Raw genomic sequence first — 17,301 nt, forward strand, 5'->3', positions numbered from 1 at the left:
ACAAATAAGAGAACACGACACTATGATTTCTAGAGCTGATATAGGGCAATTTGTTCAGCAGAGTGATGTAAGCTTCGTTATGATTGCATCATCCATGACTTCTAGGAATAACATGATGCAATTCATATCATGTATGACGCAATACCAGCTTCAGATTGCATCATTCATTGTTTTGCCTAAAAAGCAAGTACTGTCCAAACCCAGTCATAGATTTATTCATAGATCCAGTCAAAGATGTATTTTAGTCATTTCTGGTTTAAATTGAGATCCCTTCCCTTTATAACTCACTTATCCTCCGCCATTCCCAAGTCAAGGGTCGTATATACTGACCTAATAGCATATCTTGAAAACTAGAGCCAATCAATAATTTTAAGCATCATTTTCATTCTCAGTGACCCAGAATTAGTAAAGTTTGACTACATTTATTTCAGAAGCATTTTGGCTGTAGAGCAGTGATACATCAGAGGGATAAATACCAGGGAGGGTGAGGAGATATTTAAGTTAAGTGCCAGTATTGACACAGGAACAAATGGATATAAACTCTCAGATACTCTGTAACTTGAAGTCTTTAAATCATGATTTGAGAACTTCAGTAACTCAGTCAGAGGTTAGGGGAGTGGGTGAGTGAGGTTCTGTGGCCTGTGATGTGCAGGTCACTGGGGCTTCCCAATCGGAAGGTAGGCCAGAGGCGGTCAGATTAGGTGAGCATGATGTTCCCTTCTGGTCTTAAAGTCTATGAGTAGCAATGAAATGCTTTAAAATGCTATCATTATTCTAAGCCACTATAAGTGTATAGTTGCTAACTCTGCATCTCAATTGCCCTAACAAAGATATTTTTCCTTAACCAGGGTCCATTGTCCTTGATTTTTATGAATATTATCCCTTATTTCTTAGAGTGAGTTCAGAGGTATGGAACTGTTCTCTGAATGTTCTACTCCTCGCTGAGACATTTTCTGACCTGTTGACAGTACGCAGCTGGAAACCAATTAGAAGAAGAGTGGAAGTGATAAAGAGCTCTGAAGTACATTTCTCAGCAGTGCCCCTGCCCATCCTTTTTGGAAATGTAAGCAGGTGAAAGAGAGAGAGTGAGCATACCACTTATTTCAATGAATCCCTTAAATATAAAGAAGCAACCACCCAATATTATCTTGCTAAATATTATTCCCCTAAAATACATGAATGTCATTTATTAAGTTATATGCAGACATGTCGTTCTGGAAATCCTCAGTGCACAGATACTGCATAGATTCCAGGTTAACCCTGTTCCACACAGATATATTTGAAATATTTTATTAATGTCCAGTTGAATGATGCCTCTCACAGCAATAATCAAGCTCGGTGCCCCTTATTAATACATGCCAGGTACTCCATGAAGTGCAAGAGGGATTTTGCTAAGCCCTATAGCTATTGATTTTACATGGAAGGTAATCAAATTCTGTGGTGAAGGGCAGCACTATAAAAGCCTAAGATGTATATGTGCTGGACATTATTAATATTCATATATATGAGGTTGACTTTATGTGTGTCATACATTGTGCTATCTGGCCCATTATTTTGCTCTGACTGTTTTGGAATTAAATTTGTTTCCAATGATAAAACATTCAGTAACAAAGTGCAGGGATATACTTGGTGACGTAGCTATTCTGGGTTTATTACACGTCTTGTGACTACTTTTTTTTCTTTTTGGTGGGTGTTTAAGTACAGTGGAAAATATCTTGCTATATATTCTTTCTTATTAAACAAATTTAATTAAAAAAAATAAAGCCCAGAATCAGTTGTGCACTCCAGCTCTATGGTTCAAACAAGAGAACATGAAGAGTGTCATGCTTGATAATATATGATCCTCCTCGAACAATGCTGTATTTTCTTGAAAAAAAATTGACTGACATTAAAATGTTAGTTGCATTCAAATTTTTTCACAAAATTTTCCAGTTTATCAACAAAACGAAAATAAAAATATTTTTGTTTTTCAAAAAACTGAAAAAAGTTTTTCCTCTCCAAGCGCAAGATATCTTATTCCAATTGCCAATAAGTTTAATTATCTTCTTAGCTAAAATTCCCTTACTACTGCTTCCAATGGATTTTTTTATTATTATTATTATTATTTTGGTTCTTGGCCTTATACAGCTGTGTAGTGTTGCTAATTCAGTTATCATGCACTATTAGTTAAAGGGAACTTTTAATTGACTTCTGTGGATGTAGGATTAGGTCTCTTCCATTCAACCTGGAGCTGCAATTTTGCTGGCAGCTGGGATGAAGTTATCCTTGTACTATGTAATCAGGGTCCAATCCTGCACTTGGCTACACTGATGTAAATCCTGAGCAGAGCAGCAGTTATCCAGAGCAGGGGAAACTGGGTGAAATCTATGGCCTGTGTCATTCAGGAAGTCAGACGAGATGAGCTAATGGTCCCCACTGGCCTCAAACTCTATGACTCTTGCCCATTTGATTTTTTTCCTCCACTTTCTTCCTCTGGAAGAGGAGGAAAAATGAGAGAGAATAAGGGAGAAACCCCCCCAAATGTGAATGTGTAATCATGAAGAAAGCAGACAGAGGATGGGAAGTTTTAAAGCTGAAGCATAAACCATCTAGGAAAGAGGAAACTTGGCGCTTCCCACTTTGCAGAGTTTCCTGGAAATTGTTCCACTGGGTTGGGTGCAGGGCAGAGGCTTGCCCTCCAATCCCTGATAAAATGCCCCAAATCTTGAAAAGGTCCATGTAGAAGCTTCTTACCACTTCTCTATTGCCTGGACCACTAGTCCTTGATAGCCTTTGAACATCACAGCTCCTCCAGGATCCATGCTTCCAGAGTTTCCCCCTAAACCATTTGTCCTTACTTCTAAACTATTTCATGCTTTGTTACCAACTAGTTAGGGAATATGATAACCTCTTTAGGGGAGGTTTTGGAACAGAGAGAATCCAGAGAATTCCAGCTGGTCTTCCCACCCTCTCCAACTCTATAGAACCTGGTGGAGAGCTTCCATGATGGAGCTTGGCTACCTTCATTTAATATATATAACACCTATATACACAAACCATAGTATAGCCACAATAAGGGCTTGATTCAAATCAAGTGAAAACATTCAGAGGCTCATAACATTACAACTCTGTCATTAACCCATATGGACTAAAGTTTTCTTTGTGGGCCCCTCGACTTAATTTCATTCTAGTTCTCACTGTTTAATGCTGGTTTAGTTTGGTTCCAAATTGCAATGAGAAAAAGAAGAAAATGAGAAAAAAAAAGTCTGAAAACTTTAAGGAAATGTTTGCTACTCTAGCTAGTATAAATTATTTGTAGATTTTTGACAACTGTGATAGTAATGGCTGTATGGGAGTTGTTAAGTTTCCTTGTGTACATGTGTATTTATATTTATGGCCTGGTTAGCATTTTTTCCATACAGATTCTTTGTGCTGTTCTCTGCTGACTATCTATGTAACAGACCATAGAAACTCTTTCATCTCTGTTATGGTTTATCACATACTTATGATAGTAGGAATTTCTTAGAATGGACAAAATTTATCTAGCAACTTATAAAAATGCATATTCTAGACTCTATTCTATGCCTTAGTGTTGCTTCAAAACAATTTCATGCAGTACTACCAACTAGTTTGGGATGGTATATACCCCTGCATTTATTACTCATTAGTATACATTGCTGAAAACATAATTAGACAATCCAGTCTATATCAGTTTACAAATACACTCCTTTTACAAGTGTCATGTTGCAGCTTCTGTGATGTATTCTGTCAATTGAGTTGCTGAGCATGCATTCTAAGTGCATTTATTTAAAATGATATTCCTTTAACTTGGTTATGTACAGCTTTGTCTCTAGAATATAGAGGGCAGATTCTCAATGAAATTACATTGGTTTACACCAGAGAAGGACTTGACCCCTAGGCCAACTTTTAGGTTAATAGCTTACAAAATCTCAGCTTTATCAGATCCCTTTTCCCCCAAATAGATCAAGGTTGTTTTTAATTTACACTACTTCAGATTCTGGAATAAATGTCAAAAAATAACTTTCATTCTTGTATATTCCTGCTGTTAAAATTGCTCCAAAATACACCAAAGACAATACTTGGTATTTATTTAGGGACTTTTATCTAAGGTGATTTGCAAACCTTAGTGAACAGAACCTCACACACCCCTATTTTACAAATGAGAAAATTGGAGGACAAAAATGTTCATGTCAACATTTTCAATCTCACATGCCTATAGTTAGCCCCTCAACTCTGTATTTAGGCTAGGATTACCAAAGGAGCCTAAGGAAGTTAGGAAGTAAGTTAAATTTTAATGGGATTGGGCACAACTTCCATAGGCCCCTTTGCAAATCCCAGCCCTAGTCATTTTGGTCAAGATTTTCAAAAATAGGAGTCCAATGTTAAACTCCTAAATCCATATTTAAGCATCTTTTCAAAAATGCTAGCTATTCAATTGCTCTCACTGAGGTCAATGAAAATTATTGAACACTTAGCACTTTTGAAAAAAAATTACCTCTTATTTAGGTGCCTAAATATGGATTTAAGAGAATAAATTTAGGCTTCTATTTTGGAAATATGGCCTAAAATTTTCAAAGGAGCCTACTGGACTTAGGTACCTGAATCTCATTGAAATTCAGTTGGAGTTAGGCGCATAAGGGTGAATTTTCTAAATTGCCTACATGATTTAGGAGCAGAAGTCTTACTGGCTTTTCTCTTAGGAGCCTTTGAAACTCACACCTTAACTTTCTGAGGTTCCTTTGAAAATCGCAGCTTTTGGCATCAAATAAAAGTGGCCTAATTTTCAGAGGTGCTGAGCAATGCATAACTGCCACTGACTTCAATGGCATCCAAGTTTGAAAAAGTTGGTTTAAATCTTAAGTCATTTTCCCATACTCACACAGAGAGTCATATGAAAAGCTATGACTAGAATCAAGAACTCCTGACTCCCATTCCCCTGCTCTGTATAACTGACAATATAAATAGCTATATTTGTCATTTACTGGTGTCAGACATATCTGATATGATCATTTCCTTGCCAATTCAATGTTTTCATGTGTGACATTAAATCTTAAAATGCCTTTTAGGCTCCATCTTTATAGTGTATGCCAAGTTTTGGCTTATTACAAATGTTTAAATCTGATCTATGAATCCCTAAAAAATCCATTTGCAAATAAACCATGACATATGAAAGTGCTGGTGGGTGCAAGAAATTTTGATAATCAATAGGTCCAGAGAAACCCTTGAGCTCCCAAAAGTTCACAAGTTCATACCAAATTCTGCATACTCTCCACGTTTGTGAGGCTGCCAGGTTAGCCTGGAAATCTTACAAAAGTGATCTTTTTCATTGTATTTCAACAGTTCTGCTTCTGGTCCCATCACAGAAACACCAGTATACCAAAATAAGGAATAATGAATAGAGGGAAATAAACTAACCAAACTTAAAACAAACCAAAAAAAAAGGTTGGATTGGGTTCAATTTATGTTCTGGCCAAAAGTTTGGGTAATTGTTTATTTTACCCAATTCTAATTAATGTTCTCTTTAACCCCACAAATGGCCCACATTTATATTTCAATGGAGCCTAAGGATATTTGTCACTATAAGGGCATCACTTTTCTAGATAAGTTCTAAAATATTCAGATATTGCCATTATGCTTACATTTCTAATAGCAGCAAAATTACTGTTTTAGAGCTCTGAAAACAAATTGCACAATGCAATTGATATTGAAATTTAAGGGCCAGGTTCGTGAGGTTGGTTATAACTCTTTTGTTCTACTCAGATAGCATAAAGAAGCTGTAATAGCCAACTGAAAATTCCACTGATTTGAGGGAGCTCCCTGCTGATGAATCCGTTCTACAACCAATTCTTCCCCCTTTGCACCACCTTATCTCAATCCCTTACTAAGCATTCACCAGGGACCCTAAGCCAGGGGAAAACTGCATCCCTGCATCCAACTGAAATCCGCTCCCTGACATCCTCTCTCCTGAGCCAAGATGAGATCTGCTTCTAGGTATTACTTACCAAAATATATTCCACTTATTAAACAAGCAATGATGTAACATTTTAACAGCCTGACATAACTGTGTTTGTCCTCTTGTAGAACACAGTTCTACAAAACGACAAACAAAGAGCATCAATGATATTTCATACACCATGTTATCAATATGGTTCTTATCTGTTCATCACAGTGGTTCTTGGACTTCAATATCTGACTAGCAAATCTGCATGGATTTGTGTGGTCCAGCCTAACATTTTTATGTTCTTCTCTGTGTGGAACTTAAGTGCAGTCTATCTGCAATACTGAGCACTGGGACATCACTGGTCTGAATTCACTCACAGCTTTGTGAGAGGTACAATTATGGCTTCTGGTGAAGTGGACGCTGAGGCTTATTTGAACAACAGCCTTTGAACTGTTTCTTGCAATCCCATTAAGCTATTAAGATGGTAGATAAAGCCTGGATATTTTAAGCACCACTCTCCCCCACCCCCCAATGCAATTGAAAGAGTTTCCTAATTAAATACTAGGAGTATGATGTACCACCTCAGTGTAGTACATCAGGTCATACTGCCAGCAGCCAATGATGCTGGAGGTGGGGGGGAGTGATTTGTGCCCTTCTTGCCTGGGCGGGCCATCCAGCAATTAGGATGGAAAAGTAGGCTGTAAGAAAGTGAAGAGTCACTATGTGGTCCAAGACCACCTTCCCCCTCCAGGGTATGTCTACACTGGGGCTGGAAAACGTCTGTTCTTGGGCAGCGAGCCCCTCCCACTGATCATGCCACCATGACTACACTTCTCTTTTTCACATGCTACCTCAGTCACAGCAGGCACAGGTTTGTCTGGAAGTTACACTTCCAACTCCAGTGTAGACGCAGATGCTTAGAAGGGGGCCTATAAAGTAAGAGGCAGAGAGGGCTCCAAAGTCAAGTGTCATAGAACTGGACCGAATACCAGACTAGGGGACTTCTCTGTTACTCTCTTTTGCTTACAGTAGCTTTCTTTGATTTCCAGTTATATGGTGAGATCTTCAGGAGGTGTCAATTAGTGTAGCTCCATTGAAGGCAATAGAAAAATATGAATTTACATTAACTGGAGGTCTGGCTCATAAAATCTATCCCTTGTGGAAAAGTATTTACTGACTATAGCTATATTTTGTTTCTGTGGAGTTGATCACCCAGTTTCATAGTGAGAGAGAGCAAGATAATCCCTGTTCCACCAAGCAGTTAGGAGAGGAAAGGAGACAGCCCTGCCCTCACAGTTGCCAGAAGAGAGGGAAGAAGAGTCAACAGCCCTCCCAGCGTTCAATGAGAAGCTAACCCAGAAGCTAGTAGAACTTCCATAGCAAAAAGCTTTTAAAATGAGCATGCAAGTGCAGTAATATGGGATGTGTAATACTTCAAACATGACAGGATGTACATTTATGTAAATGTACATGCAAATTAGATACAGCTCTCAGGCTTCTGGCAAGTTGCCACTGAAGCCCTTGAGGCTGCAAACTGTTGATTTAGAACATTAATCTAATCACTTACACTAAAATGCATGCATTAAAATACTATTGAAATAATGTATGTATTGGAATATTTTAAAATAAGGTAAATATTGATACAAGCTTTGTGTAACAGTCTTAAAGACTTGGTTTCCAGTTGGAAAACAGTATCAAGAATGCTATGGCTTGATATCTTTACTTGGAGAGTGTCACATTGACAATATACTGTCGAGTTTTAATAGCAAGGCCTCCCTCAGTTCTGCACATATTATAGTCGAGATTAATTATATCACAATTAACAAACCTGATTACATTCATCAGATATACTGGCACCAGTCCCTTCCTTGCACTGTACATTTGCATTCTTGAGAAAACAATTGTTCTGCTTGAGATAACATTATTTTACCCCAGCTGATTAAAAATAAAGATTTAAAAGACAACTTCCCCCCCACCTTTGATGACATAAGTTAGGTGTGGGATAGAATAGCTGATAAATTAGCAGCCTAATGCATCAGAAATTCAATCCTCCTCCTCCAGTTCCATAAATTAGACATCAGGGATGGACAGAAAATATGATTTATCACTCTAATTTTCTTGTTGGGAATGTGAAAGTTGATATACAAACTTATCAAGTGTTAATTGTTCTGAGTGCAATGGATATCACCTTCACATTGTTATCTGAAGGACAAAGGGTACTTCATTAATATTTTCTGTTTCCTGCAAATAAGCTGAAATTCTTTTCCCTTGGAAGCTTAGAGAGGAATGTCTCATCTGTGAATTGGAAGCAGCTTAGGAATTCTGCAGGATGGATGAAAATTTTGATGAAAATTTTTTAGGAAAAATTGGCTAAAAGTTTCAAAAATGTCCTGGAACAAAAAGGTATATATATATTTTTTCCATTTCAAATTACTTCCTTAAACTACACATTTCAAATTTATTGCAACAAAATGTTTTTATTGAGCTAAAATGAATTTAACTATTGCTGAAGCTCCTGTTATAATATATATATACTACAGAACATGCATTACATGGCCTGTAAAAAAATAACATGTTCCTGTGACTCCTGAAAAATTTGAAGTTTACTAAACTCCAGATGTTATCCTCTGTGGCAAGAAAAATTCTTGTATCTGAGTCCTAATCAATGTTAGTCTCTAATATTACAATAATATGTAATTTCTAAATTAAGTTTACATAAACTTCAGAAATGTACATTTAAGGCTTAAATGTACTGTGCTGCCAGCTCTTTCCATTTTATTATAAATATTTGGAGTTTTTCTTTAAGTCAGAGTACACGGAATCATTTATGTAAGAATCTGAGGGGCTGTGTCTGTAATATTATATATACACATCAGTTTTTAGCCCTGATGATTGCAGAAAAAAGCTTGAAAGCATGATCCCTAAATGCTAAAAAACCAGAAGGCAAAAACAAACATGGACAATGTATTATTTTTTTAAAAACATCTCATGGTTTTTAAGTTAACCTTTTGATTTCTAGAAACTTGGCCCCCTTTTTTTTTTTTAATGATTCTTGCTGGAAATACTTAAGTCTTCTGCAATGCTTTAATATTGTTGAAGTTTTGGAACAGTAGATGACTTTTCTTGCTATGGACTGCAGTAAAAGTGCATGAATTACAGTGTTTAACTTGCATTCAGAGTTCTGATTTTATTTTTAATATCTGCTAGTGCCTTAACATTATTTTAATGTACATTTTCCCTGAATTTATTTTTATCATTTCAATACATTGGTTTAAAAAAATGGGGAAAATATCACATATGATACTCATTTTAAAATCTGATACACATTTAACAAACAAATCATGAAGCTGAAAATTGTGAAACTATAGCTAAGATTTTCAAAGTCATCTCAGAGATTGGATGCTCAATTTCCATTAAATGTAATGTGAATTGTAAGTCTCGAGTTTCCAACTTGTCAATAATACATTTATTTGTTTATTTATTGTAATTATTCGATCCATTTCCAACACATCACATAAAATAAGGATTTTAGACACTTTTAAAAAAAATATGGGGTGAATTTTTCACCCCTTCTCTGGCACCTTATCATCAAATAAATGTGCCAGAATGTCATCAAGGAGCTCTAAATGCTCTGTGTCTAACGGGGAAGGATTTCGCTGGCACAGGCCCTGTGTAAGACAGTTATAAGGCTGCCTTCAGAGGACCCACTTACTATCACTGACCTACGGAGTGGAGATTTTGAGCAACACTGTGGCGCATAGCACAGACCAGGGAAGATGTTGTAACTTAGAAAAGTCTAAATTATCCAGCATCTGGAGCACATCAGGATTGGGAGTGCACATAGATGTCTTAAAGCCATCAAACCCATAGACTGTGAATTCTGTAGAATTTCACACATGCTATTTTAGGCCTGATCCTGTATGATCTGCCACAGGTGCAGGCGTCTGCCTGTGAGTTGGGTTTTGTAGGATTTGGACTCTATTCTAACGGCAACATCAATGCAATTTGTATAAATAAAATGGCTGAGATATAAGATCTCAACCTGGGTGTGACAACAGTCAACTCTATTTGATACCCCTGTACTTTAAAAGAACCAAATGCAGTATTTTGAACATTTGTGAAAAAACAAACATATTTCTTTCCCGTCTGTGCTCTGTCATTCCAAATTTCAGTTTGCATTAAGTTTTTCTAGAGAATAAAATGCTCTGAAAATGGAATTCGGTTATGCAAATGCTAACAGACCCTCAATCAGAGTGATAGTATAGCATAAACAATTTCATACACTGGTATTGTCACATATGACGTGTACCATTTTCTAGAGGTCTGCTGCAGTTGATTACCTAAATCGGACATGTGTGATCTTGAATACCTTCTTTGTAATTTGCAGATGTGTTGATGGACTATAGTTTCCATTTGTATGCATCTCAGGAATGGTGATGGGGTTGGGGGCGAACGAGGTGATTTTGTGCTGTTTGCTAAAAACTTTATTATATAGTTAGCACTCATTACCCGAGTCATTATCTGCATCTGCCAATGATTAAATTTCTGCTGATTTCTTCTGTGGGTCTTTTCAATATAAAGAAAAGGCCTCCTTTCTAAAGATCAGAGAGAAGTCTATTTTTAAATTTACTTCAAATCTGCATATTACATAACACTGAAGGACAAAAATAGAAAGACACTTTGTACTACGACACTGTAAATAATCAGCTAATATAGTTGAAAACCAGAAATTGTTAATTAAGGGCTAATTCAAAGCCCCCTAAGGCTAATTCAAAGTTAAGGGAAAAAATCCTGTTGACTTCAATAGATTCTGAAGTAAAAGCTTTATAATGAAGGCACCTCCTATTAAAAGTACAGTTCAATTTGCTTCTCTATGTCTGATATGAAATCCTGTCCTGATAAGCTATTTCTACTAAGTCGACTCACGCTAACCATTTCCATTAAAGATGTGTATTATTTCTACACTTGTTTTAAAAGCACAGCTGGATAGCTGTACTAATACATAGATATTGCTTCATACAATACATACACAAATACCTACATCCCTTGCGGATGCAGAATCACTGGGGAAATCCTAAGGCAGTTGAGTAAGCAGGCTTGGCAGGTGCTTTGTGCTGGAATACTAGTGCAAAGCCTGTGTAATGGAGGAGAGGATGTGGCCTACAATATTTTAGACTAATTCAGCTGGGTCTAAAATTCTCTAGAATGGGAACATAAAAGGGATATATTTTTCAAAAACAGGTGTCTATGATCAAATGTATGGATGATGATGATTGATGATGGATAAATAAATAATCACTGGGAAATTGCAAATTGTGTGTGAGAGCATTTTTGCATGCAACTGCATGGTCAACATTTGCAAGTTACTTAGGCACATTTTTTTTTAAAAGTCTGAAAGGATAACAACATGCAGTAAAACTAACTATCTGTGTAACTGAAATTATAGACCTTGCATCAAACAAATTGTATATAATACTAAATTTAACTAAGATTTATTTTCTAACAAGTCTGTTTTATCAATGAAATCCCAGGCATGTCTGGTAAGAGGAGGATCTACTTAATCTGTGAAAATGTTTGCAGCTAGACTCCGGAACGACTTCTCATACCTTGATGGCCGTGGAGGCAATTTGAATATGGTGAAGTCTACGGAGAGTACTGTCCCTGTCAATGAAATAAGAGGCTGCCAGTTGGTGCAGAGTCTCCAGAGTCACAGAAGAACTGTTGGTGCTGGGATCACTTCCTTCTGATCGCTTACTCAGCTTCCGCTTGTCCACAAAAATTGTGAGTGACTCCTCTCCTGTATAAACAATATATTAAAACAATCAGTAACATCATCCAGATCTCTTATTTTGCCTGAAATATGTTGCAAGGCCAATGGTATTAAAAGTTAGTGTGTAAAGATAGGCTCCTAAGAAGAAGAGTTTTAAAAGCTTAAGTGGCAGGCACAAAACTCCCATGGAAGTAAGGGCCTAACTACTATTTGTACCTTGAAAACACTCGTGGGAGGTCAGGGCCTAACTGTCGTTTATGTCTTTGAAATTCTCCCTCTTAAGTCCATATTCAGGCATCTAAGAAAGAAGCCTAATTTCCAAAAATGCTGAGCACGAAGCATTTTCAAATGAAGTCAACAGGACTCGTTGGGTGTCCTGTGCTTTTGAGAATCAGGCCACTTGTCTAGTTGCATCAGTTAAGCAGGTTTGAAAATTTTAGGCCTAAAAATGTAATGCCGTTCTTCTGGCACTTATTAGAAATCAGTTAGAAATCAGAAGAAAATGACAATTTTCATATTTCTGGTTCCTTAATTGACTGTATAATAAAATGATAAAAACACAATAGGCCAGATTCAATCCTTGTGTACCTCCAGTGTTTCCAGTGGAGTTACACCAGGAATGAGTTTTCTTCAAGGGATCCAACCTTACTTGCTTATCCTCAATATATATTTTTCTACAGATTTAGTTTGCATGAGAGCTAGATTTAGAGGCTGTCTCCAAACCTTTATATTTATTGTATTAATTGCTTATACAACAGAAAAATACCAGTATTATACTTTAGACCTGACTTTATTATGATTTTTTTTTTTTTTTTTTTACTATGTCTTTTCATACATTTCTGGTCTGGACTCAAAGCTAGGTACCCTATTATACACGTGGACTGAAGTGTTTGCTAGTAAACATTGTTGTATTGGAAGCATCTGTAATATCAGGTTATTACATTTTTCAAGGGTCGGGGATGGCTAGTTCTCTCTTGATGCCTTTGCACCACTGCAGCAACACAAAGCTGAGCTAAACCGAATTTAGTCAACAAGTTAAGGTAAGTTTACAACCGCTTTGCATCATCACCACTGAATAGTGCAAAGCTAGTGGAAGAGGTATCTTGCCTCAGGCCTCTTTTACATAACATTTTGTAACTGGAAAAAAGACTTCCAAAGTGGAGTTATGTTTACAAATGCAAAGAGAAGATCGATGAGGACTGCTACATAAGAGGTTTACCTGTTCTCCTATTTCTTTCAGTTCCTTTTCTTATAGAAAAAATCCTACAGGTTTTAGAAAATTATGTCCTGCTGTAGATATCTGTAAGATTGTTAAAAACAAAACAGCCTCCCCCGAATATCATTCTCTACTAAACTTTTAAAATAATTTCTATACAGCCTTTTTGATAAGATTACTGTTAAATTTCATAGGAAATTTCCATAAGGTTTATGTTTGCTTCTCATGGAAGAGGTTTTTTTTTAATTTGATACTTTACGATGAAAATCTGTGTTCCGCTGACTTCTACGGGATGAAGATTTCATGCTTAGTTTTGTGATGGGTTTAAATGAAATCATAAAATGCCACTGCAGAAAATAAGACTTAAAAGTAAGAATCTGGTGATGTTGTAGTAACATTTCCTCCTGTTCTACACAAGTCCAAGTTAATCAAAAACTCAACTTTTAAGTCTCTGGTTGCTAATTTTGGATTTTCAGAGTTTAATCTGCCCATGAATTGAATGAGCAATACCAGTTCACCTTAACTTTAAAGCTTATGCCTAAATAAATCTGTTAGTCTTTAAGGTGCCACCAGACTCCTTGTTGTTTTTACACAGACTACTGTTTCCTCATTCCCAGAAGGGAATCTCTCCCATTATAGTCAGAGTTGATGCTTGTACTAGTTTCGTTGCATACCCATCTGTTGTGGTGGCATTATGCCCACTCACAAGATGGTATGCCAATTTCAAGTGGGCATATGTGCCAACAAATATAGCTGTAGAACGATAATGTGTGGGATGCAAAAATTGACATAAACTCTAAAAGAATATACTGTTGGTGGCAACAATTCCAAATTAAGAACACATGTTTCAGTGCATGAGATCACATCTGTTGACACTTGTAAGGATTATACAGTCAGCAAATACCTTTTGACTGGAAATTTCATTTCTAATTCTTCTTTTCCTTCTCCAAATTTATTTTCATGTTAATCTAAGACAATCAATGGCGTCTATAATATTTTTTCCTGAAGGCCACCATCCTGGAAATGCAATGCTAAATCCTATAGTCCCTACTCTGCCAAAACTACCACACATTGAAGGGGAGTTTTGTCTGAGTTAAGACCAGCAATGTTTGACCCAAAATACTGGTTTTACCCTAGAGCAGACAACTGTCACCTCAGAGTCTTACCGATAGATTTTCTGAAGTGGATCGAATGGGCAGAACCTGCCAGAATTCAGCCCATTGTATTTATGCTCTTCCTCCTGCCATTACCTGTAAGATGGATGTTTGTACATAGCTTGAGCTGCAAGGAAATGTGAATCCTCCATAGATACTAGGATTGTTCCCCTCTAGTTCCCCAATCTCTCTGTTATCATAAGTGGACACAGAATTACTTTTTACTTAACTGCTGTTACAAACTGCTGTACATCAGTAGCAAATGCTTGTGGGGAGGGTCAACGAAGCCTATTGAATCTTCCTGGGATATAAAAGAGACGAGAATTTGGCCCCAAATTATTTTTAACAGATTCTGGCTCCAGGATACCTATTGTCATGGTTCAAATATAGCTGTAAAATAGCTGTACAAACCATGCCACAAAATTATAACTATGTTAAATCACTTTACAAGATATGGAGTGACAGACTGAGTTGAGCTAAGACTCAACCTTTTACTTTGTGTAATTACTCAAGCGATTTGCTGAGCCTTTTGTCTTCCATGTGACAACCTCTTCATGATATTTGGAAGGGACAGGAAAGATACACAGCAACTTGTTTGAGATAAGTAACAGTCAATGAGTAAGGGAGTGTCCAGCATAATGCACTGAAAAAAAAAAAAGTACAAAAAATCCCTGCAGAAATCAGGGAAATTCCCCACAGATTTTTCACTTTTCCTGCAGTTTTCTCTTAGTCCTAATGAGGTGTTTTTCCTTTAAAGTGACTATCACAATAAGCTTGATCATCCTTCCATTTGAAATCAACAGCAAAACTACCAATCCATTTCAAGATAAATGACAACATCCCCTCAAACGTGAAGAAAATATTTGCAAAATCCCTTGATTTTCTGCATATTTTGCAATTATTTCTCTTTTCAGTAGCCACTTTTAAAGCCTCCTAACTATTCTACAATAGTAATAACTAGAGCTGATTGAAAACTTTTTCAGGGGAAAATTGGATTTATGACTGAATGGAATTTTTCACAGTCTGCTTTTGATAGAAAATTTAGGATTTTTTAACGTAATATTTCAGCAAAAAACATATGAAAATTTCTATGGCTAATACTGACCAAAATGAAAGTGTTATTTTCAAAAAAATTCTGTAGGAAAAAATATACTTGGGACTTGGCTCTAGTTAGCACATCGTCCTATTATCACAGTCTGGTTCAAGTCCATTCTTGCCTTGTGTGAGGGATGAGGTGAGGGTTATCATGGCAAGCAAAACGTGCTCATTCCTACCTCTCTACTCTGTGTTCTGCTTTCTGAGAAGTACACTTTGTTTCAGATCCACTGTAACGAGCTTGCAAAGAGCTGAATATTTTCACTGAATCAACTCAAACAAAACTATGTTTTGGCCAATGTTAAGCTCAGGCATGCAAGATTCTAGAATAATATTGATTCAGGGACATGCTGCAACTGTTTAGACAAGAGGATCTAACAACATTTTTCTCCCTTAGCTCATGATAAAACAGATATAACTGTACATATTAAAATGTATTTATTAACATGGCTGGGACTTTCAAAGAAAACTTATGGAATTTGACATCCAGCTCCCATTGAATTTTAGTGGGATTTGCACGTTACTCCCTCAGACTCCTTTGAAAAGCCCAGCCATTATTATAATTATGTACATTTATATCCCAGTAGCACCTAGAGGCTTCAACCAGTTTGGGGCTCCATTCTCATAAGCACTGTATAGGCAGATAGTAAATGACAGGCTCTGTCTGAAAGAACAACTCACAGAGAGAAGTGAAGGACTGGAAGAGCTTTACATTAGATAAATAAAAATGGTTTCTTATAATTTAGTGCTCGATTCTGCCCCCCTTTCTCACTGTGAGTAGTACCTTGTTCATTGGGCAGTCCTATTTGAAATCTATGATGACTTCATGAGGAATTAGGTGCTACTCAGCCTGAGACAGAGGGGGTGGGGTAGAAATTTGTCCTAAGAAAGGAGGAAACACTGCATGGCAAACGAGTACTTTTCTGGAAATGTTTGTAATTGGTCCTGAAATCTATGCTGTGTATAATGATAGGATAGCACAAAGTATCATATATGTATATGTCTAGGATGTGTTGAAGAGTTTTTAAGAGAATCCAGGACTATTGTCTCTCAAGAAATTTGGGATTGATTCTCCTTCACACTAAGGTCCCCATATACTTGGGGCCTTAGAGTGTGTGTAAATGTCCATTTTAGGCCCCTTTACTGGTTAAAGTGATGTAAAGGGCCATTGGTGTAAATGAGTGTCCGGGCATTTGTTTTGGAAAATACCTGCCACAAGGTGCAATATGGGACATTTTAAAGGTAAAATAACTCCTTGTCAGAAGTATTCTTAGGAATGCAACTCTGGCAAGGCTGATTTGGCATTAGCCAGATGGAGTGATCTACATTAAAAAAACCCCACAAAAAACAACAACAATAACAACAAACAACAGAAATCCCCAAATCTTTCTTCTGTTTATTTCCAGAATTGGAAGAAGGGGGCTCCCATCTACAGCACATCTGCAGACTTGTAAATTAGTTTCCGTGAATCGTATCTAATTTATGAGTTTAAATTAACAGACACACACACACAACCAAGTCTGAATAGACTTCTCTGTCATATCTGAAACATGGATGAATCTTTCTTACCAGCTGTAGTCTGCAACCATGAAATAGGCTAAGAAGACATCTAAGCATTAGCTAAAAAATAGATGTGATTTAGAAAACTATTCAAGGTTATGAGTCTTAAGAACAGAAAAGGATTAATGACAGTGAATAATCCTTTTTTTTTCTTTTTCTTTTTTTTTTTTTTTTTTTTTTTTTTTGTATTCAGCATCAAATCCACACAGCCATGCTTCCTCCAATCTCTAAAAGCAGTATTTTCTCTCTGGTTTACAAAATTCGGGAGGCAGATTGCTTCAGTTTCCCAGGGTAAAAAAGAAGTAGCATAAAAATACATTTTGTTCCTACTCACAAAATAACTCCATATAATCCAGTAATTGGTTCAAGAGATTAGCAAACCCTCTATGCTGATGTTTTATTACCATGTAGCTGCTGTCATTAACCGCTATTCGTCAACGGGTAGTGACTGACATTCACACTATAGATTGACCTTCGCCCAATATATTCTGATGTCCCCTCAAGCCCTGGCATTTACAAGACTCTTATTTAGTCTATATATTTAATTATTTCTAGATTTATAAAA

At 36.7% G+C, this 17,301-nt stretch overlaps 1 protein-coding gene across 5 annotated transcripts in view; it reads right to left on the bottom strand.

Moving 5' to 3' along the window:
- BRINP3 (BMP/retinoic acid inducible neural specific 3) overlaps positions 1–17,301 on the bottom strand; it is a 326,305-nt gene that overhangs the window by 120,727 nt on the left and 188,277 nt on the right. For all 5 annotated transcript variants that reach the window (XM_054036464.1, XM_054036461.1, XM_054036465.1 and 2 more), the window contains exon 4: positions 11,548–11,738. In XM_054036464.1, the coding sequence (XP_053892439.1) occupies positions 11,548–11,738 (191 nt within the window). The remainder of the gene's footprint in view (positions 1–11,547; positions 11,739–17,301) is intronic.

Source organism: Malaclemys terrapin, chromosome 8, assembly GCF_027887155.1.
Source record: "Malaclemys terrapin pileata isolate rMalTer1 chromosome 8, rMalTer1.hap1, whole genome shotgun sequence".
NCBI classification, from domain to species: Eukaryota; Metazoa; Chordata; order Testudines; family Emydidae; genus Malaclemys; species Malaclemys terrapin.